Source organism: Panthera uncia, chromosome F2 (genome assembly GCF_023721935.1).
Source record: "Panthera uncia isolate 11264 chromosome F2, Puncia_PCG_1.0, whole genome shotgun sequence".
In the NCBI taxonomy this organism is placed as follows: domain Eukaryota; kingdom Metazoa; phylum Chordata; class Mammalia; order Carnivora; family Felidae; genus Panthera; species Panthera uncia.
In genome coordinates, this window is record NC_064812.1 from 1,738,632 (window position 1) to 1,758,854 (window position 20,223).

The window sequence follows — 20,223 nt, forward strand, 5'->3', positions numbered from 1 at the left end:
CCACCCGCCCCGCCCCCTCCCAGCTCCTCCTCCGCCCCGCCCCCTCCCAGCTGCTCCTCCCCCTCCGCCCCGCCCCCTCCCAGCTGCTCCACACACCCCGCCGCCCCGCCCCCTCCCTGGCCCACCTGGACACACCGCCGAGTTGTTGCACAGCCGCTGCTCGCGGAGAGGCCCGCTGCACTGCGTGCTGTAGGAGGAGGACACGCAGAAGCGCGTGCGGGTCTGCCAGCCCTCGCCGCAGGTGCTGGAGCACACGCTCCACGGGGACCACTCCTCGGCCGCGGGGTCGCCTGCGGGCCCAGACCGACATCCTCGCAGGCCTGCGGCTGCCTCTGTGCTGAGGCTGCGCTCAGACCCCCAGGAGCAGGGCCGCCGCGCTGGGCAGCGGGCACCGCAGCCAGGCTCCTAAGGCCCTGGGATTCCAACCCGGGCTGACCTGCGGGACTCGCCGTGTCCCCTAAAAGGCTGAAAACCCCTGGGGGCGGCTCGTGCCCTCTCTGGGTCCGCGGGATCCAGCCCCAAACAGACCCCTTCGCCTCACACCAATCTCCGAAAGCCGACAAGGGCCTGGCACCCAAGAGGTTGGCCTAATGGTCAGTTGTCAACGTTATTACTTAGAATTAGCAGCAACTAATAACGTACAGTATCTGCCCAAAGACCCAGTCCCCGAAACCAACCTTCCCTACTTCACGGTGTCTTAGTCCAACTAAAACGGCCCATCCCGCGGCTCACCTGTCTGTGGGGACGGGAACCCGAAGTGCTGCAGCTCATCCCCCAGCTCCTCGCGCCGCCGGGCATCCGTGGACCGCAGGGACTGGCTCCGGGAGCTGGTGCCACCCGCTGCTGCAGGAGCGGCTCGGGTCAGTGTCCAGGCCACAGCCTGCAGCACCGACCCCAGAATGCGAGAGAGGCGCCCTGGGCCCTGTGGCCTTCAGTCCCTGGCCAGGCTTGCCACACCAGGGCTATTTGGCCCCACTGGACAGCTGGGAAAGCTGGAGCCAGGAAACCCCGGCCTGACACCAGCCCCTGTCCGGTCACCATGAGACCCCTTCCTGTGGCTCCCCTCTCCCCCTTCCTGTACCCCGTCCCTCTCTTCCCCCTGGGGTCCACCTGCAGGACTGCTAGTCCCAGCGGCTGCTGCCCTCTCCTGCTCAGCGTCCCACCAGCGCCCCTGTCTCCCGTGGCCTGGCCTCCCGACACCCCAGAGCCCTCCCCAGGTTCTTGAGATGAGCTCCTCTCTCCAGGAAAGGTTCGTCAGGGAATAAACCACCCGAAAAATGACAGTCTCATTATAACTTGATTTAACGTTATGGAAGAGACTAAAATATGCATAAAGACATTAGAGCCTTATTACAGAAATTCATTCTGGAGTCAGGATAAGGCTGGGGCCAGCAGGTCTGGCCAGGGCTCCTCGGGTGGGGGAGAAAGGGGCAACCCCACAATCAGCCCTCCCGGAACACCCCAAAATTCCCAATCCGCTCGGATCCGAAGAAATCTCCACCCAGTTCCCTCCTAACTCCGGGCGGGGTGGGGCGGGGTGGGGCGGGGCAGGTCCCACCCCTCCTCCTGGGCCTTTAGCTCCCTGGTCCTGGCCCTGCCTGCTCCGGGCCTCGGCCCCGCCCCTGGCTAGGCTCCACCTTCCTGGCCCCGCCCCTCCTCTTTCAGGCCAAGGCCCCACCCCCACCCGACCTTGCCCTGGGGGTTTCCGCTACCTGGTCCCACCCCGCCCCGGTCTCCACCCTCCCCTCCCTTGGCCCCGCCCCGGACTCCTCCCTCCTTCCCGGGATCCTCCCCAGGCACCCCCCCACCCCGCGCGTCCGTCCCCTGGCCCCGCCCCGGACCCACTCCCTCCCTACTCCTGGCCCCGCCCCGGGCTCCTCCCTCCTCCACGGGTTTCTCCCCTGGCCACGCCCCGAGTCCCCCCCTCCCCTGCCCTGGCCCCGCCCCGGCCCCCCACCTTCCTCTCTCCTAGCCCCGCCCCCGGCTCCCTCCCTCCCCGGGCCCCGCCCCGGGGCCCTCCCTTCTCTCACCTGGCCCCGCCCCGGTCTCCTCCCTCACCTGCTCCCCCCGCGGGCCCCCTCCCTCCACCCGGCCTACCCAGCCCAACCCGCCCGCGCGTCCGCGCACTCACGGCCGCAGGCCTTGCGGTTGCACAGACGGCCCTCCTCCAGCACCCCCTCGCAGCCACCGCCCTCGGTGCCGGGAGCCGGCAGGCAGGTGCGCGTCCGCGTCTGCAGGCCTCCCCCGCAGTCCCGCGTGCACTCGCCCCAAAGGGACCACAGCTTCCAACCACCTGGGAGGAATCAGAGGGCGGGGGTCAGGGCCAGGGGTGGGACAAAGGGCTGGGGTGTCTTTCAGGGAGTGACCTCTGGGAGTGTCTGCTGGGCGGGAACCTTGGGCACAGGCCACCACCCCCTGCCCTCCCCCAGCACGGACCACCCGCAGGTATGAAGCCAGCAAGTCCCCGGCTGTGGAGGCAGGGCTAGGAGGCGAGTCCAGGCCTAGACAGGCCATCATGGCCTGTGAAGCAGAGGCAGGCAGGGACAAGGAGGGGCAGAGGTGCTGGGGTAAGGGTCTGCTCTGGGGGGATGGCCTTGGGGGCCTGGTGTCCCTCTGGGGTGCCAGGCCTCTGCTCTCCAGCTCTCTGTGTTCAGGTACCTGTGCCAGGGTCTCTACTGGCTTTGAACCCAGGTCCCCAATGTAGGGGCTGGACACAGAGCTGGAGCCCCAGGGGTGTCTGAAGAATGAATGAATGAATGAATGACACCCCTGCCCACCCCAATGGCTGCCTTATAAGCTTCTGGTGATAGGCCCTAGGGCAGCAGGGGCCCTCCTTCCTGGACACACACCTTCAAGCCCTGTTGGATCCCTCCCCATGGTCCTTAGTACGGTGTTCCCTGAGGCCCCCACCCCTGGCCACGACCTGTGTGCTCTTTCCCTCACCCCGCGCAGGGACACCAGAGGAGACCAATGTCCCATAGCTGGTGGCCGCACTGGGGCAAGCCTCCCCCAGTCCTGACCTGGCTGGCCTCTGGCTGCTGAGGGACCCTGGGGACAAAGGCCTCCACACCCCTCCAGCTACCCCCTGCTCCGACCCCAGCCGCCCCCTTTCAGCCTCTGTCATGAGCCTCCTTCGTCTTCGCCCTGTCCCCCACAAAACTCAGGACCTCATTTCCCTGCGGGGCTGAGCCCCCTGGTGGCCCTAGTGCGCTAAGGGCACTGGGCAGGAGAGCCTCCAAGCACTGGGGGCCGCCGAGGGGCGGGCAGAGTGTGGAGGCTGCATTGATGGGCTGAGGAGGGGGCTGCTTCTGTCCAAAGGCCATGCTTAAGGGGCCCAGATGCCCCCACTGCACTGGACTGTGGCCACCGCCATCTCGTTTGTCCTCAGGGGCGCCAGGGCCCCCTCACCCTCAGCGAAGCAGGATCAGAGCACGCTCAATAAGGGTAACCAGCTTCCCCAAGCACCTCCTGTGGGCGGGCACCCTGACCTCACACCCACTTACGAAGTGGCCAGGGAGAGGACATTGCCAAAGCCCAAGTGGCCAGGGAGAGGACATTGCCAAAGCCCAGCACCGGAACCTGCACTCGGGCTGGGCCGCTGCCCCACCCCACCCCACCCTGCCTGCTTGCCTGAGGCTAGAGCAGGGCAGTCGGGCTGGCCAAGGGCAGGTCACACTTGGCCTGTCAGAAGGGCCCCAGGTGCCTCTTGGAGTCTGGTTTTATCTGTGGCTTAGGGAAGTAGGCCCTGCCACATGGGGAGAGAATGAGGCCTGCGGGAGACCCCAGAGGACGGGCCCCAGAACAGGGGCTCAGGGCGGGGAGGGAGTGGAAAGACCAGGTTTATGCGGTGCCCCGCCCCCTCCCCCCCAGGCTGACCCCGGGATGGTCCAGTCCATCCCACCCTGGCCTCATGCATCTCATCTGAGGACAGTAGGGGGGCTACTTCCCAGAACTGAGTGCATGAAGATAAATGGCCCACAAGGGCTCGGAGAGGGAGGGAGTGGGCAGACGCTGGGGTCAGAGTTGACCGAGAACCCACTTTGATTTGTAGCAAACTTGTCGGGTGCCGATCCGTTCCCTAGACGGCCACTTTTAAGGTGCTGGCCACCTCCTCGTGGTCTGTGTGCCTGGAATGGGAACCGACCAGCAGGGGGAGCCAGGGGCAAACACATGGGAGGCACAGGCCGAGGGCACCACGTCCCCCTGGGCCCAGAGAGGCAGGCCACGTCTGCCAAGGGCACACAGCGGTTAAGCCTCTTGTCCTCCAGGGCACGCGGGCATGTCGGTGCTGGATGGAAGGGGAAAGCAGGTTAGCTAATGCATCCAGACCACAGGGACCGAGCCCGAGGGGCTGGCTCAGACCTTAGCCACTGCCCCTCAGCGGGCAGGCACGGACCCTGCTCGCTGGGGCTTATACACCGTAACACGGGGCTCCCAGATGTGCTGTGGGGGGGGCCTAGGAAGTCGCTCTCCAGGGCCACACGGTGGGTGCAGGGCTGCGTTTTTCGTGGTGCCTTGCCCTAGGGGGCAGAGGGGCCTGGTTTGAGCCCCTTCTTGGGGTCTGGGACAGATGCTCTCATCGGTCACTGAATTCCCACAAGGGACACTTCGTGGGTCTCATTGTTCATATGCGAAAACCAAGGCCCGGCAGAAGTGGAGAGGTGCCCGCGCCCCCCAGCAATCCCCCCAGCGAGGAAGAGACAAATGGGAATTGAGCCAGGCTGTTGGACCCTGCAAGAAAGGTTGCTCTTCCCCCAGCTACTGTGGCCAGTTCCCCCCAGGGGACGGACCTCCTGGGTGGGGAACTCTGCCCCTGCCTCTGCCCCTCCCCTGCCCCGTGGGCTCTGTCTATGACAGGTGCCTCAGCACAAGGAGCCTTGAATCCCAGCCCAGCTGGGAGGCAACTTGCAGCCCATTTACGGCGGAGGAAACTGAGGGTCAAAGAGGGACGGTCTGGGCTGCCGGGGGGGCTAGGGCGAGGCCACCACCGGAAGGTCTGCCTGGAGGGAGCCTGAGCCTCGGAACGTGGACGGAGCCAGGGTCTCAAGTGCTGGGTAAGAACCATAAATACGGAGGATAGTACCTCAATGCCACTTCCTCTCAAACTGCAAATCTCCTGTGAGGACTCCAGAGAGGTGGGGCTGGGGGGCCCTGGGAGAGGGGTGGGGAGCCCCCAGCATGGCCTCCGCAGGCACGCGGGTGAGCGGCTCAGGTCGGACAGCGGAGGCTGACCGGACATCTGGCCAGCACGCGGGGGTCTCTGCAGCCTCACGCCCCCACCGCTGGGCGGGCTGGACGAGGAGGCCAAGCTACCTCCCTGGACCAGGAGAGGGGCCGGAACTGAGCCCATAATCAGCCTCCAAAAGCCCCCCTGTGCCTCCAGATGAAGGCCGCCTGCCAGGACTGACCACGAGCCCCAACCCAAGGCTCCAGGCCTCAGTGCTGTCACCTGCTGAAGCCATCCCGTCCCGAACCGCGGACCCAAAGGAACAGAGAGCGCTGGAGTTCAGGGGGCCGGGCCTGGTCACAGGGTCAGGGGGCGTGTCCTGCCTGTCCCTCCTGGCTGCCCCAGCCCAGCCCCCACAAGGAAGCCTGAGTGACGTGGAAACTGGCAGTGGGTGGGAGAGAGAGGGTGTCCAAGCCAGGCTAATTGGAGGATGCCACTCGGTTCCCATGGCAACTGCTGCAGAGCTCAGTCTTTCAGGATAGACTCAGGTTAGGCCTCAGCTGCCAAAGCACCCACTATTTCAGGGCTGGTTACCTTGGTGACCCAGGTGGTGAGGATGGGGGGAGAGGGGGTGAGGAGGAGGGGGTGCACCGGGAGAGGCTGGGGAGGGGGGGCCACCGGCTCAGAGGACAGACTGGCCCCAGATCTAGCTCTGATCCTGGTCCCACACTGATTCCTGGCCCTGATCACACACTGAGCCTTGATCCTCATGACAGATTAACTTGTGATCCCGGGCACAGGATCCCTGCTCCCCCATCACGTTTGAGACCTGGTCCCCGTCACACACTGGTCCCCAACCTTGGCCATACCCTCACCGCTAATGAACACTCAGGACATGGAAGCTGCTATTTTTGTTGTCATTTTTATTTTTAACGTGGGTCCCCACACACGGCTGATGATGTTTGTTGAGCGAACACGTCCGCGACAGGAGTCCCCGTGCAAGCACTCCTGGCCCCTCAGCGCTGGGTGGCCACGGCGTTCCTGGGCTGAGTGGGCTTCCAGGGGCAGCGGAGGAGTGGGCAAGGCTGGGGGGGTGGGCTGCCCCTCCAGGCGCGGAAAGAAGCCCCCATTCTTCCCCACTCAATGCCCCTCTGTCTCAAAGCCTCATTTCCATCTCATTAAAGGATGAATGGGGCCAATTAATGGCCGCCAGGCAGCCTGGCCACCCAGGAGAGAGGGCCGGCGAGGGGGCTCCCGGCCTCCTTCCCACCCCGGTGCCCCAGCCTGGAGGCTGTGGTCTCCCCAGTCTCGGCTGGGGATGGGGGCGCTCCCCCAGCTGGGCCGCGCCGACTTCCGGGTTCCCCAGTCAGGCGGCCCGTGTACTTCCCGTCTCCTCCAGCAGAGGGCTCCCCAGTCCGGCACGTGGGGTCAGCCCCAGGCAATGGCACCTGCAGGGCTCCCCAGGGGCCCACCGCGCAGTCCAGCTCCCTGGGAGGCCCCTGCCCCCCCCCCACCAAGTTAGGGCCCATCCAGGGGCACCCAGGCTCCTCCTCTCCGACCCTCGCGTGGATGTGCAAATGGGGACCACGGGGGACAAGACATCTCTCTGATGCCCCTCCCCAACCCAACCCCCGTCCACCGGCCCCTCACCCCACACGGCCCGACACTGAACTGATCCTCCAGTGGGGCCCACAGCTCCCCCTGCGAGGTCCCGAGGGGCCAGCAGCCCACCGCACTGCGGCAGGTGCCGTCAGGCCTCAGGACGGGGCTGAGAGCCGTGCCCACGGGCCACTCCCCGGGTAAGGACAGGAGGGCTCCTCCAAGCACGTGCGCTAGAGGCACCACCTCCTTTAGCCTCGCACAGACCCGGTTCGTCTCAACCCGGATCACAGAAGGGAAGCTGAGGCTTGCCTAGGTGGCCGGCTTGGCCGCAGCTGCAGGGTTACATGCTTTCTCGTTGCTTCCCTCTCGCGGTCAGGCAGGCGTCCCCTGTCCCGGGGAGGGTGTCCTGTGAAAAGCCTGGTGGCCGAGCCCCAGCTCTGCCCTTTGGCGCTGCGTGGCCTGGACACACTCCCGAGTCCGACTGACCCCCGTCTCGCCATCTTTCCGGGACATGGGACCCAAGCAGGGCCGTACCGCTAGGCATCCCTGGCATCCTGGGCCGGGAGAGCGTGGGGGGAGCGTGGTGGGGGGGGCTCTGGCCTCAGGGGGGCTCGTCCTGCTGTTCCATCTGGAATGGGCATTGTCTACGGCGGGGCCTGAAACCTTGTTTTCCCGGAGTTTTATCAAGTGGCCCTTGTGCACTGTCCCTGCCACCCCCCCGACCTCCAGAGACATCTGGAGACCCCATTCTTGCACCCGAATCCCACACCCAGCCTCCTTCTGTAGCCCGTGGACCCCAGAGAGGGGCTCCAGACGCTTCTTCCCAAGGGAAGTTGGGGCGGACCGAACTGAGGGTTGGGACAACTCCCGCGCCCTGCAGGGGTCGTGTGTGCCACGGCAGGGGCCACCCCAGCTGAGCGTGACAGGCCTGGAGGCAGGGCCACGTGGCCTCGGGCGGGTCTGGCTCCTCAGTCTTCCGGCGCCCGCACACGGCCCCGGACCTGCACGCCTGGACCCCACTCCCGTTCCAGCCCGGCAGCCCCGGCCTGCACGGGCACACGGAGGCGGGGCGCACACACACGCGAACACAGGGACACACACAGGGACACGGACACACACACACACACGCTTGCTCCCAGCCCCCGGGATGCTGCTCTTTCATTATCTTACATGTCGCTTCTGCAATAAAATTCTTTAATTAAAACATGAATATTTAAAACAGCCCTTGAGAGAAACGGCCCCATCTCACCAGAGGTGGAAAAGCGCAGAGAGAGACTACGGGAAAGAGACGGGGGCACGGGACACGGGAGCCGGCCCTGCCTGAGAGACCCCGGAAAGGGGTGGCCAGGCGGGCAGCCGGCCGGCGGCAGGGAGGAGAGGGGACAGTTGCTCTGGCCTGAGGAACGCTCACTGGGTCGGAGGCGTGACGTGGCCATGTGGCGTTTGGACAGGCCAGGCTGGGGGAGGGCTGAAAATGGGCCACGGGCTGGCCAGGCCGCCTGCTCGCTCGCAGCTCAGCCGTGCACCGCCTTCTTGGGGTGCAGATGGAGAGGACGTGCCTGTCCCAGCCTCCCCTGGCCAGCGTGAGGGGGCGAAGCTCCCTGGGCACCAGGCTCAGCAGACGAGATCCGGGGTCTGGCACCTGCCCAGCTCGGCCGCAGGCCTTGAGTGATCGCTGTACCTCCTGGTCCAAGCGCCCCCACACGTGCGCACGCGGCCCTCCCGGAAGAGATTATTGTGGGCGAAGCCCCCGGGCGGACCACCAGGAAGCCATAAGCCGGCTCTGACGTCAGCCTACCCCTTCCAAGCTGTGTGACCCTGGCTGCTGCCTCAACATCTCTGTGCCTTATTCCAATTCACCAGCGCTCATCAGGTGCCTGCTGCGTGCCCGGTGCTGTTCCACGTGCCGGGGGTTACGTGGGTGACCACGGCACACACCCTGCCCTTGTGGTGCTTACAACCCGGCAGGGACAGAGAAGGGGGCGCGGACCTAACAAATAGAGGAAATTCTCAGTGCGCTGTGGACAGAGAAAGGGACACAGTGTATGGGGGCGGAAAGGGGGGCTCCGGCTGCTGCCATTTTACACAGCACGGTCAGGGTTTGTTGAGAAGGTGATGTCTGAGCAAGGACTTGAGGGAGGGAGCCCCGAGGGGATCTGGGGAAGAGTGTTCCGGGCAGAGGGGACAGCCAGTGCAAAGGCCCTGGGGCAGGAGGGTGCTTTGGTGGGCCTATCTGACCGGCTGCTAGAGGGAGCAACCTCGTTAATATGTGGATGCTTCTGGCACAGAGGAAACCCTCAAGACGTGGCTGCTGTTAACACTACTAAGATGATTTTTACTCCCAAGGTCCCAGAAGTATCAGGGCCCTGTGGATCCGGGGACAGGCACTGGGGTCCGAGCTATCTCTGGGCCCGGGTGACCACCGTCTGGCCCACCTTGCCCAGTGCAGAGGAGCCCCCCGCCGCCCCGTCCACGTGGCGGGCAGTCCCAGCCCACACACAGTCCACATCGCCTTCCACAAGACCGCCAGCCCCTGCCACGCAGCCCCCCGCGCTGAGCTTTGTCAAAAGCGCTGAAATGGGCCCTGCGCAGAGCCCGGCGCAAAACACACGCGTGCACTCACACCTTCCTACCGTCCTCTGAGCACCACCTCCCAACGTTCCCTTTCCCGGAATCTGTGTGCAAGCCCCCCCCGCCCCCGCCCCAAGCGCCCTCCTCCTCCTGTCTGCCTCTTTGCCCCCGAGCCCTCTGCCTCCCACCTCGTGATGAACCCGAGGCCCCGGCCGCATCGCTGCCGTCGTTTTGGCTCAGACGCACTTGCACCTAGGTGTCACTCCTCGTGCCATCCAGGAAGGATTAGTTTTGCTGTTTCCGTTTTAAAGACAAGGGGCCTGAGGGGCTGACAGCTGCTGGGAGTGGCCCAGGACTCACAGCGTGCTCGGGTCAGGCTGACCCGGCCCTGCGCTCCAGGCCCCAGAGTGCCCCACTCAGATGCAGCCCCACCTGGGAGACCCCCGGGCATCCCACGCTGAAGTCCACTCTGACCTCTGGATCTTCCTCCCCACTGTGTCTCCACCCAGTGCTTCCCCAACCCGGCTGATGTCCTCATTCCTAGCTGGGAATCTGGGGGGTGCGGGTGGGGTATCTAGCCACCTCCTTCCCCAAATCCTGCTCCAATCCCCCCCCCCCGCCCAGACCGGCCTCCTCCCACCCTGCTGCTGCCCTGCCCCACCCAGGCCAGCGTCAGCTCCCTCCTGGGTGCCGGCCCGGCTGCCTCCCCGTCCCCGGCTCCCCCTGCCCAGTTCCAACGCTCTTCTGCATTTACAGCCTAGGACCATCAGCCTGTGTCACTCTTCTGCTTCAAGCCCCTCGATGCTAACAGAGACCAGCTCTTTTGCACAGGTGCCGGGCCCTGGGGCCGTCATACCCCATGTGGCACGGCAGTCCTTCAGGGGGGAAATGGCCGCGGGGGGTGACCCGGCCCTCGCTGGTCCTCCCACCTCCCAAACCAGCCGCTGCCCGGCCGCTCTGCTCCTCCGGGTCCCCTGAGGACCACTCCCATCCTGCCACGCCTCAGAAGCTGCCCAAGCCAAGGTCACAGCGACCTACATTTGCCCAGCCCACGGATCAGGCCTTCCAGACTCCTACCCTACGGCTTTCTGCCGGATTCCTGAACACCCCGTCTGCCCCTGCCCCCGGGGGCTGTGCCTGCCTCCTCCTGAGGCCACTGGAGAGGCGCTGGCCTGCCCCCCTTCCCCTGCTCCTCTCCAGTTATGCTCACGGCTTCACGGAGGTTTCTGGAATCTACAGCCGGGACCATGATTGGAACCGTGTTCCAGGGTAACTGGCTTCCCCTGTAACCCTTTGGGGCCTCTTTTCTGCCTTTAAAGACTCTGTTCCGAGTAGGGCGTTGACCTCGTTGGCTAAGAGCCCCGGAGAACGTCACCCGGCCCCGCAGTGACCCACCCAGCGTGGAACACCCAGCCAGGCCTGGTCCCTGGACGCCCAGCACCTGGATTCCGCTGGCAGCCCCGAGGTCTGAGGTGGGCTGCCCCCGGCTGCTCCAGCCTCCCAGGGGTGCCCAGGAAACCCCGGGCAGCCCGCCAGGGGTCCTCGACCACCAAGCGCACACAGGACTGACCTCCTGCCCACTGCCCACCGAGCCCCACCCACCTCCGTCCGCCTCGCCACGTCCTCCGCTCGGGCCCCATCTCTCCGAGGGCCGACAGTCACACAGGACGCCCCGACAGCTGTGCCGGGCACCCCAGCACCATCCACTTCCGGCCTCTGCCCTGCCCGTCCTGGGCCTTCACTGCCCTTCCCACCCCCACGGCGCTCACGTGCACCCCTCCCAGAATCTTGAACACGGTCCCCTGGTGCAGGTGACCCTGACCTCCAGGCGAAACAGAGGCCCCACCCCCCCGGGAACCCTTCCCCTGCGCCGTTTCCCAAGACGCCCTCCCCTGTTGCTGCCTGGCACCTTCCCCTCCCCCCGGCCGCAGCCTCACAACAGCGGGTCTTTGTGGTTGTTTTTTGTCACGGCGTGTCCCTGGCGCCTGGACACCTTGCGAGCGCGGTAACCAGCTGCTGGGTGAATGATCTGTGCCGCCGAAACGCACGCGATCCCCAAACCTCGTCCCCTGGCCGCAACTCCAAAGGGCCCACCCGGCCCAGTTCTCCACGCGGCCCGCAGCCCGAGGGGCCCCCGCAGACCCCGGCCACGGGCCTACTGGCCCAATAGCGTCGTCTGCCTGCCACAACGGGAGGCCCCTCTCCCAGCCAGGAGTTAAAGCTCCTTCATCCGCGGTTCGGTTCGGTCCTTCACTGACGCTCAGCACGCACCTCCGGGGCCCGTGGCGAACACCTCAGGTCGCCTGCCCTCAGCGCTTGGCTTCCCCGGGGGGAGGGGGCTGCCCAGGGGCAGGTGGCCGGGGCAGCCCCCCGCAGAGAGGACCCTCTCCCACCGCCCTCTGCCCAGAGGGCCAGCCCTCTCCCACCCGGCCACTCACCTGGCACGCCGTCCCCGCCCCGATCCTGGGTCAGGCTGGTGAGGCAGTTCTCGGGGCCACCGGCCACGCCGTCCCTCAGGCAGACGTCCCCTCGGGGGGTCAGGGAGCCAGAGGCAGGGTCGCCGGTGTCGCCGCCCAGGCAGGCACAGGGGGTCTGCATGATGCCGCAGGGGTGGGAGCTGCGGCTGCCGGCCAGACAGGCGTCCAGCCAGCGGCACAGCATCTGGCAGGCGGCCCGGCTGGGGTTGCGGTTGCCCACGACCAGGTACTCCACGGAGAAGTCGTCGCCGGGGCTCTGGGGCGCGGCCGGCAGCCCGGGGCCCGGCTCGCGGGGCGGCTGCTGGCGCAGCATCTGCAGGAACTGCTTGCTGGCCTGCAGGAAGGCCAGGGGCGCCGAGGGGTCGCAGAGCTGCAGCACCTCGTCGAAGCTCTCCACGCCCAGGTAGGTGCGGGTGGACTCCAGGAAGGAGTCGAACTGGTAGGTGCGGACGCGGCCGGGGCCGCCGCAGGGCGCGGGCGCCTTGGCCACCTTCATGTAGAGCGTGTAGCGCCGCGGGTCCGGGTTGCGCAGGGTCCAGGAGCAGCGCGAGGCGTTGGCCGGGAACACGGCGGCCGCCTGGAAGTACCCGAAGAACTTGCCCTGCACCAGCGTGGCGCACGGCTCGGCCCCGGGCCCCGCGTCCGCCCCCGCGGCCGCCCGCGCCCAGCGCCCCAGCAGCAGCAGCAGCAGCAGCAGCAGCAGCAGCGACGGGCAGAGGGTCCGGAGGGGCCCCGGGGCGGCGGCCTGGCCCCTCATCCTAGCTCGCGGGGCCGCCGGGGTTCCGCGGGCTGGGCAGGCAGGCGCAGGCCAGGCCTTGACATGCCAGGGTCCGGCGACGGCGGGGCTGGGCTGGCGGGAGCCGGGGGCGGGGGCTCCGAGCGGGGGCGGGAGAAGGCTCCGGATGACCTAAGGTTCAGGGCCCCGACGCTGGCCTGGGGCCCTCAGCAGCAGCTGGAAGAAGAGGAGAAGAGGGACCGTGTGAGGCCAAGCCCCCCCCACCCCCACCCCGTCCCCTGCCCCGGGGAGGCTGGGACTCTGGGCACTGGGGGGCCGTGCCTGCAACCCGCCAACGTGTCCACCTGCAGGGGGACGGTGGCCTCCTCCTCCACCTGGCCTGAGCAGGGAGCGGTGGGCAGCCCCTGGCCGGGGCCCGGGGCCCCGGAGGCCTGGGCCGGGCCCGCCCGGCTCAGACTGGCCCCTGCGGGTCCCGGGGCTGCCTGCTTGCTCACATCATCATGGCCACGGCGGCCACTTGGCCCCTGGGCCTCTGTGTCTCTCCCTGGCCCTGTGGTGGGGGGCTGGGCGCTCTCTCCTGGCCGTCTCCCTCATCGGTCTCCTCTCTCTGTGCCCTTCCTCCTCCCCAGTCCCTGCCAGTCAGGGAGGAGAGTGCAATCCTCACAGAAGGGGAAGGGGAGAGGTCATTCCGGCCATCCCCCGGCAGTGGGAGTGCAGACCCTGTGACAGTGTGATGGGGGTCACTGCCGCCTCTCAGGCAGTCTTCCTCCCCCTCTGGGACCCACTGGCCCCTGGGCCCGCGGCTCTAGGAAGGCAGGGCTGGGCATGGAGTCACCCAGAACCGCACACATCCAGGCCTCGGCCTACGCTAACCCCTTCCCTCACCCCTTCTTTGTGAGGCCGGCACTGTGACCCACCCCTCCACTTCACGACGAGGACACCGGGGCTGAGAGGGTAAGTGGCTCGCAGGAGGTCACAGTGAGAGGCGGGAAAACCCACACCTGAACCCCTTCACGGCCCCAGCCTTGTGCCGCTGGGTCCCCTCCCCTGCTCTGGGAGAGAAGGTGCCGGCTGTGTGTCGCCCCCTCACTCCTGGGGGAAGGGGACGCAGCTGCCAGCCCATTGGAGCAGGGACACAGCGGAGCCACCCAGGGCTCAGAAAAGGACGATGCCCCTGTTGGACCTGCCACCATGTGGACCCCGGTGGGTTCCTTCTGCTTCCGGGCCTCACTTTCCCCAACCATCCCTGGGCTCCTACTAGCTGGGCCAGGCGCCGGCCCCATGCAGCCGCTGAGCTGGTGGGTGAGGAAGACAGCAGCCCCCCCCCCCCCCCCCCCCCCCCCGCCAGCTCTGGGCCTCCTGGTGCCCGTGGCCTCCACTATGCAGACCTTGCACATGACGGCCGCCTGCCCCCAGGGACTCGCCACTTCCTGCTGCCCAGCGTCCTTCCTGCGTGGGCTCTTGGTGGATCAGGGAGCTGGGCACAGGTGGCCTTGGGCCCTGAGAGGACTGGCAGCCCCTTCATGGCTATGTAGCCTCGGGCAGTCCTCACCCCCTAGCCTCAGTTTCCTCATCTGTATAATGGGGGAGAAGCCTCACTGTCTCAGCAAGAGAGTAAGATCTAGACCTGGGGGTTTACCCATGTTTGGGGCAGGAGGCAAGGAGGAGGAGGGGAGAGGAGGCGAGAGTGAGGTTCTGGGTCACCAGGGGGAACTGGGCCAAACCCGGCCCCCCAGGGCTCTTTAGTGGCAGACATTCAGGTGCCCTGAGGAGGGAATTCCCAAACTTCTCATCCTGGCACCTGTGGGCAGGGCTGAGCAGGCCGTGTGTTCCAAAACCTCATCTGAGCCCCACTTGCACCCCCCCACCCAAGTCCCGGGCTGGGACCTAATGTGGAAGCCAGTCCCCGGCCCTGGGACAGACTCTCCCTAATGCCCAGAGGGTCCAGGGGACTTAGCCCCAGTCCCAGAACAATGTCGGCACTGATCCCAGCTTAATGCTCACCTTGCTGCGCCCCATCACTACCCCCAGGGGGCCTGCGTGGTCTGAAATGACCCACGTGAGGGCCCACATCACCTGTGTCCCCTCTCCAGCCCGGACACTCCCTCGGGGCCTCAGGGGGAGGCAAGGGAGGCAGGCTGGTGCAGGGGACGGTGGTGGAGAGGGAAGGGTGGACGCTCGGAAGAGGGGCTGGTTCTGGGGGACCTGGGGGGCCAGGAGCAGGTACAGGAGGTGACGTACACAAGCACCAACCACTGAGGGCCTGTGCCGGGCACGAGTTCTCCAGGGCCTCAGCCAGCCCCTCTGGAGAACGGTCAGCCGTGGGGCTGCGGGGGAGAGCACGGCCCCCGCCTTCCACGCCTCCAGGAGGACTCGGCATTCTGGTGAGCCCCGTCCTGTGCCAGGCCGTCGCATCTGTACAGCAGCAACCCCAGGGGCACCTGTTAGGGCTCCATTTTGCAGATGGCGTATTTGGGACCACAGAGGAGCCGTGTCTTGGTGGGGGCTGGTAGGTGCTGAACGCCAGAGCCAGGATCCACACCCAAGTCTGCCAGTCAGAGCTGGTGCCCTCTGCACCGCCCAGCACTGCCCTGGGGCGGGCAGAACCGGACCTAAGCCTGCTCCCGTCCCAGGCCACGCTGAGGTCCTCCTGGCATGTCTCCCGGCCAGCCCTCCTGGTCACTGGCTCACTCCACAACCGGAGCACCTGCCGGGGGCGGAGGCCCCCCTGCAGCGCCCCGCGTGGCAGGACAGAGGTGGCAGCTGGGTCAGAAGCAGGACAGCGCTCCAATCAGAAGGGTCCCTAACGAGGGCAGCCCGGGCGGCCCATGGTGGGGGGAGTGGGCCTCGGGGGGAGGCACGGTGGGGCAGGGGGTGGTCGTGGGGAGGGAGGGGGAAGATGCTCAGGAGATAGGACAGAGAGGCCCCAGTGGCCAGCTGGGGTATGGGATGTGGAGGGGACACTTCCGGCCTGGACACTGGGGTGGCAAGTGCAGGGGTGAGTGTGCGGTGAGGGCAGGTCAGGGCAGAGCTCAGAGCCCTTTCAGGCGGCGGCGCCCCGAGACCGAGGCCCCGAAGCGGGCCTTCAACGGACTGCCAGGGCTGGAAGATGGCCTGGAAGTGTTCACCCATGGGGTTCTCGAACAGGGCTGCTGTGGAGCTCTGGGGCTCCAAAGGGGGGGACCCCCAGGGCCGTCAGGGAGCCCGGGCCAGGTGGGAAGCAGGAGGCGTCTTCTAGAACATCTCCGACTCGAACTGCTCCATCCACGCCCCGGGCGTCGGGAAAGGCTCTGCCAGCCAGAGGGCTGTGCCGGCTATGAGGACACCGGCCTGGCCTCGCTTCTCCCGGCTGCCTCGCAGGGCAGAGCTGGGCAGGAGGCCCGGGCTGCCATTGTGGATGGCCCCTGCCCCTGCCAGTGCGCGCTGTCCCCCTGCCTCTCCACGCCCCGTCCCCAAGCGGCTCACAAGGCCTTTCTGGCCAGACGAGGCTCCTTTATCCTCATTAACTACCTACCTGACCCCCAACGAGGCCTCGGATAAATGGCTCAGAGGCCCCTCCCCTCTGAGGCTCCTTGCACCAAGGCAGGCGCAGGCAGGCAGAGAGCCGGGCAGGCTTGGGGCACGCTGGTGTCAGGCCCCAGGTCACATAGCCACGGTGGAGGACAGGTCAAGTCCCTCCCAGGCCGGGGCAGTTGGTGCTGAGACAGGGTGGGGGCATACGGCAGGAGGGGGGGACCTGGCACTCAGGGTGGGGTCCTGGAGGGAGGGGACAGCGTCTGGGAGGGGTCCTGGGACGAGTGGGGGCAGGGCCTGATCTGACTTCATTCCCGGGTCCCTCTGGCCGCTGCGGGCGGGTGCAGGCAGGGAGAGCGGAGGATGTGGCCTGTGTGGGATCTGGGCGGAGGGGGGGGGGGGGGGGGAGCGGGGGGGGGGTGGAGCCAGGGTTTCAGAGACGACCAGACTTCCAGGTTGGGCAAGTGAGCGATGGGCGGTGGGGGCCCTCACTGAAATGAGGGGCGGATGCGTGCACACACGTGTGCATGTGTGAATATGTGTGGCTACACGTGCACCTGCGCGCAGATGTTTCCCCGTATTTGTGAGCACACGCGCAACCGTGCGCACGCGTGTGCTTGCACAAGGACACACGGCAAGAAGAGAGCCGGGCTCGGTGTGTGCTCACTGGGACGTGAGGGGCCGTGGGGTGGACACCAGAGCTGGGACGGGAGGGCTTGCCCGGAGGGGACCGTTTAGGGAGCGCCCCATGGCTGGGCCAGAGCCCCGGGGGGCCCAAGGGCCTCTGAGAAGGAGGGCCGGGTGGGGTGGACGGCCGGTGTCTCTGGCAGCACCTCCCACTGTGTGTCCCCGGGCTGGCTCAGGCCCCCACCCCAGCCTCACCTGGCACCCGGGCCTCTGCTGGCCAAAAGCTGGGCGCTGGGGGTCTCTGGCCGTCCCCAGCAATGGGCTCTTGTGTGGCCACAGGTCACTCCTTTCCGTGAACGCTCACAGTCTCTCCCAGGGCACTGTCTCCTCCCCTGACACAGGCCACTTGTCCTCCGATCCCAGCCTGGGTCACTGAGGCTTTTGTTGCCCACTGCCCCCCTCGGGCTCCCAGGGACAGCGACGACTCACGCCCAAGCCCCCCTGGTTCCTGCATGGGGGAAACTAACCAAACTGCCCTTGCTGCCAGAAAGTTCCTCCTGGTGTCCGGCCCTCACCCTGAGGCCCGCCTCAGCCCCGGCCCATCGTCGCAAGGCCTCCCAGAGGCCCGGGGGCTGGCCTCGGGATGGGGGCCAGGGAGCCCTGTGGGTGTCAGAGCAGGGTCGCAGGGTGGAGGCTGCTGGGACTGGAGGTGGGTAACCGTGCGGGTGAGGGACTGAGAGCGAGCCGGGCAGGGACGGGAAGCTGGGGGTCAGCCGAGGAGGACCCCTAAGAGTGACCGCCAGTTCCTGAGTCCCGACCACAGGCTGGGACTGGCCTAAGCTCCACGGGAACCCCTTGTTGGATGTCACGGCCCCGTCATGAGGTAGGAGCAGAACCAAGCCCCCCGTGAGGCTCACAGGGTCACCGTCAGCAGAGGATCCTGCGCCCACCTGCCACACCGTCCCAGATGTCTCCCTGACGTGCAGGCCAGCGGTGCCCCCGCCCCGACATCAGATGCCCTGGGTGCCTTGGTTTCCCCGCTCCCTCAGGCGCTGTGATTCTCCAGCCCCACTCCAGTCTGTCCGACCCTCCTCCCCAGGCTCAGCGCCCTCCCCCGCAAGGCCCGGTGCACACACGCAGACCCACCCCGGGCCCTGCCTCCACATCCCCTCCCCACCCACCCCAGGCCGCCAATGGCATCCCCAGATGCCAGCCACAAAAGGCACTCTGTTGTCCTGCCCGGCCCCCTGAACAGTGCCTGCCTGTGTGTCCTGGGAAAAGGCTGCGCTGGGGGAGGGGTGGGGTGGGCGCCCTCAGCACCGAGGACAGCCCAGGGGCTGGCTGGCGGGCAGGGGCCGGGAGAGCAAGCGGATGAGGCCGTCCGGGGATGCGCAACCGCCCCTGCCCACGCAGCCTGCCCTCCCTGCCCAGGGAGCCCAGGGACCCCTACGGATCCCTCCCGGGCCAGGCAGCCTGGGCCCCAGGGGGCCGCGTGGGCTCTGGGAGTGGGGGGGGGGTGGGCATAGATCCAGGACAACCCAGGACGAGGGGCCTTTGTCAGTGAGCACAGACGCAGGTGGGGCGTGAGAACGTGGCTCCCCACCCCACAGTCACCGTGTGTTCGTGCTCCCGGCCTGTGCAGACTGGGCTCCCCTGAACCCCTCCGCTCACCTGCGGGGAGTCCCAAGCCTGCCCCGAGGAGCCCCCAGGTCACACCGCACGCAGCAGAGAGGTAGGGGCAGAGCAGGGAGGCGCCACCACAGGGCCGCAGGGGGGGGTGTGGCCCCGAGAGGCCCACCGCATCACTACCCCTTCTGGCCCGGCCCCTCGGGAAGCCCCCTTCCCTTGCGCCCCTGCCTGGGCACAGGTGCCATGGCGGGGAGTCTGCCCAAGAGAAGAGAGAAAGGCCCCCCGCCACCCGAAGGGCCGCTGCTGGGGGCTGGGGGGGGGCCTGTGTGGCTCGGCCGCAGCCCCCCGCCCCGCAGCCCCACGAGGGCGAGGCGGTCTTCACCCTTATTTCACAAGGGAGGCTGGCGGACTCCCCGCACCAACGGTAGCTCAGGAGCTGGGGCCTGGAGCTGGGGGCCAGCTCCCTGACGGGCCTTGTCACGCCTCCTCTTGCCCAGAATCCCATCACCCCAAAGCCCTCGCAGGCCTCGAAGCCGCGCCGGGCGCCAGGAGCTCCGCCCCCGTTCCTGGCCCGGCCCTGGCCTGGGAAGCACTCGTCCTCCAGGACACCGAAGCGGCCTGCCCTCGAGGGCCTCACCGGCGCCTGCCGCCTGCCGGGCCCTCCCCAGAGTGGGCGTGTCCTGCACCCCGAGCGCGCACGCACCCAGGCACGCAGGCGCAAGCGTGCAGTAGCATGTGCGTGCACACAGCCAGCCTCTCCCGGAGACGGCCCTAAGCGGGGACGCGACGGCATAGGTCCCAGGGTGGGGGTGGGGGACTCTCACGAGGAGGGGGTGGCTGACTGTGCTCTCCTCTCAGGGTCGGCCGGCTTGGCGCCCCGGGGGGGAGCCGCTGAGCCCCGAGGCTGCCCTGGCCACCCGGCTGCGGGCCCGTGAGTGATGCCCCGATCCACACCCCACACCGGGATCTGTGCTCCCCGGGTCTCCAGAGGGAGGGGCTCGTCCGAGGTCACCTGCCCAAGGTCGCATGGGAGAGGGCAAGGGGACAGCAGGAAGGTCGGAAGAGGGGGTCAGGAAGGGGCCCGGGGGCACACCTAGGCCCTGGGGCTGCTCTGTGCTGAGGCTCCAGGGCATCGCGGGTGGCCCGACTGGGTGGCGTCAGCAGAGTTCCTGACCGCTTGCGAGGGTGGGGGGGCAGGGGGCGAGCAGCGACCGGCACTTAGCCCGCACCTGCTTCGTGGAATCGAGGTCCTCCGGCTCCCAAAGTCCCCTGTACCTGCTCCAGAAGCACAGCTGGGGCGGCAAGGCTGACCGTCCCGTCCCAGTGCTCAGAGGAGCAAAGGCTCCCCCAGCTGGAGGCTGCACCCGGGGCCTCCCCCGACACCCACGGGGTGACCTCTCCCCTCTGTGGGGGGCAGCTGAGGAGAAGGACGGCCAGCGAGGGTGGGGCCGGGGCTCAAGGTCACAACCTCTGCCCACGGTCCCCCAGCTCTGGAGGGAGGCGGGAGCAAGCAGACGCGGTGCCCCCCCCCCTCCCCCGGCCCCGAGCAGGACGGTGGGGCCCACGGATGGACAGGCCGGGTGCTGAGGAGCGGGTGTGGGTGCAGGGCAGGAGCGTACCTACGTGTGCACACGGTGTAGGAGGGAGTGCGTGTCCGAGGACAAGTGGGGGGGGGGGGGTTTGTGCGGGTGAGGGAGCGTGTGCGTGTGGTGCGAGTGGACCGCGTGCAGGTGTGTGTGCGTGTGCAGGCGTGGGTGTGCGAGTGGACGTGCTGCTGTCCACAAAGGGCTTCTGGAGGCGCCACGTGTGAGGTGGGGCCCAGGGGCGGGTCCAGCTGGGGGCGGGGGCAGGGGCGGGGGAAGACGCGCTCTCCCGCCTGCTGATTCCCTCTCCTTTCCATT

At 67.5% G+C, this 20,223-nt stretch overlaps 1 protein-coding gene and 1 long non-coding RNA gene across 2 annotated transcripts in view; one reads left to right on the forward strand and one right to left on the reverse strand.

The window, feature by feature from the left end:
* Positions 1-12,574, reverse strand: part of ADGRB1 (adhesion G protein-coupled receptor B1) — a 65,231-nt gene extending 52,657 nt beyond the window's left edge. Inside the window, exons 1-4 of the mRNA XM_049632854.1 lie at positions 11,779-12,574; positions 2,132-2,293; positions 733-843; positions 126-290 (exon numbers count right to left, since the gene is read on the reverse strand). Of these exons, the coding sequence (XP_049488811.1) occupies positions 126-290; positions 733-843; positions 2,132-2,293; positions 11,779-12,574 (1,234 nt within the window). The remainder of the gene's footprint in view (positions 1-125; positions 291-732; positions 844-2,131; positions 2,294-11,778) is intronic.
* Positions 273-1,281, forward strand: LOC125924366 (uncharacterized). Its single transcript, XR_007458358.1, has 2 exons — positions 273-593; positions 702-1,281. It is a non-coding gene; the product is annotated as an uncharacterized LOC125924366 (long non-coding RNA).
* Positions 12,575-20,223: the final 7,649 nt, after the last annotated feature.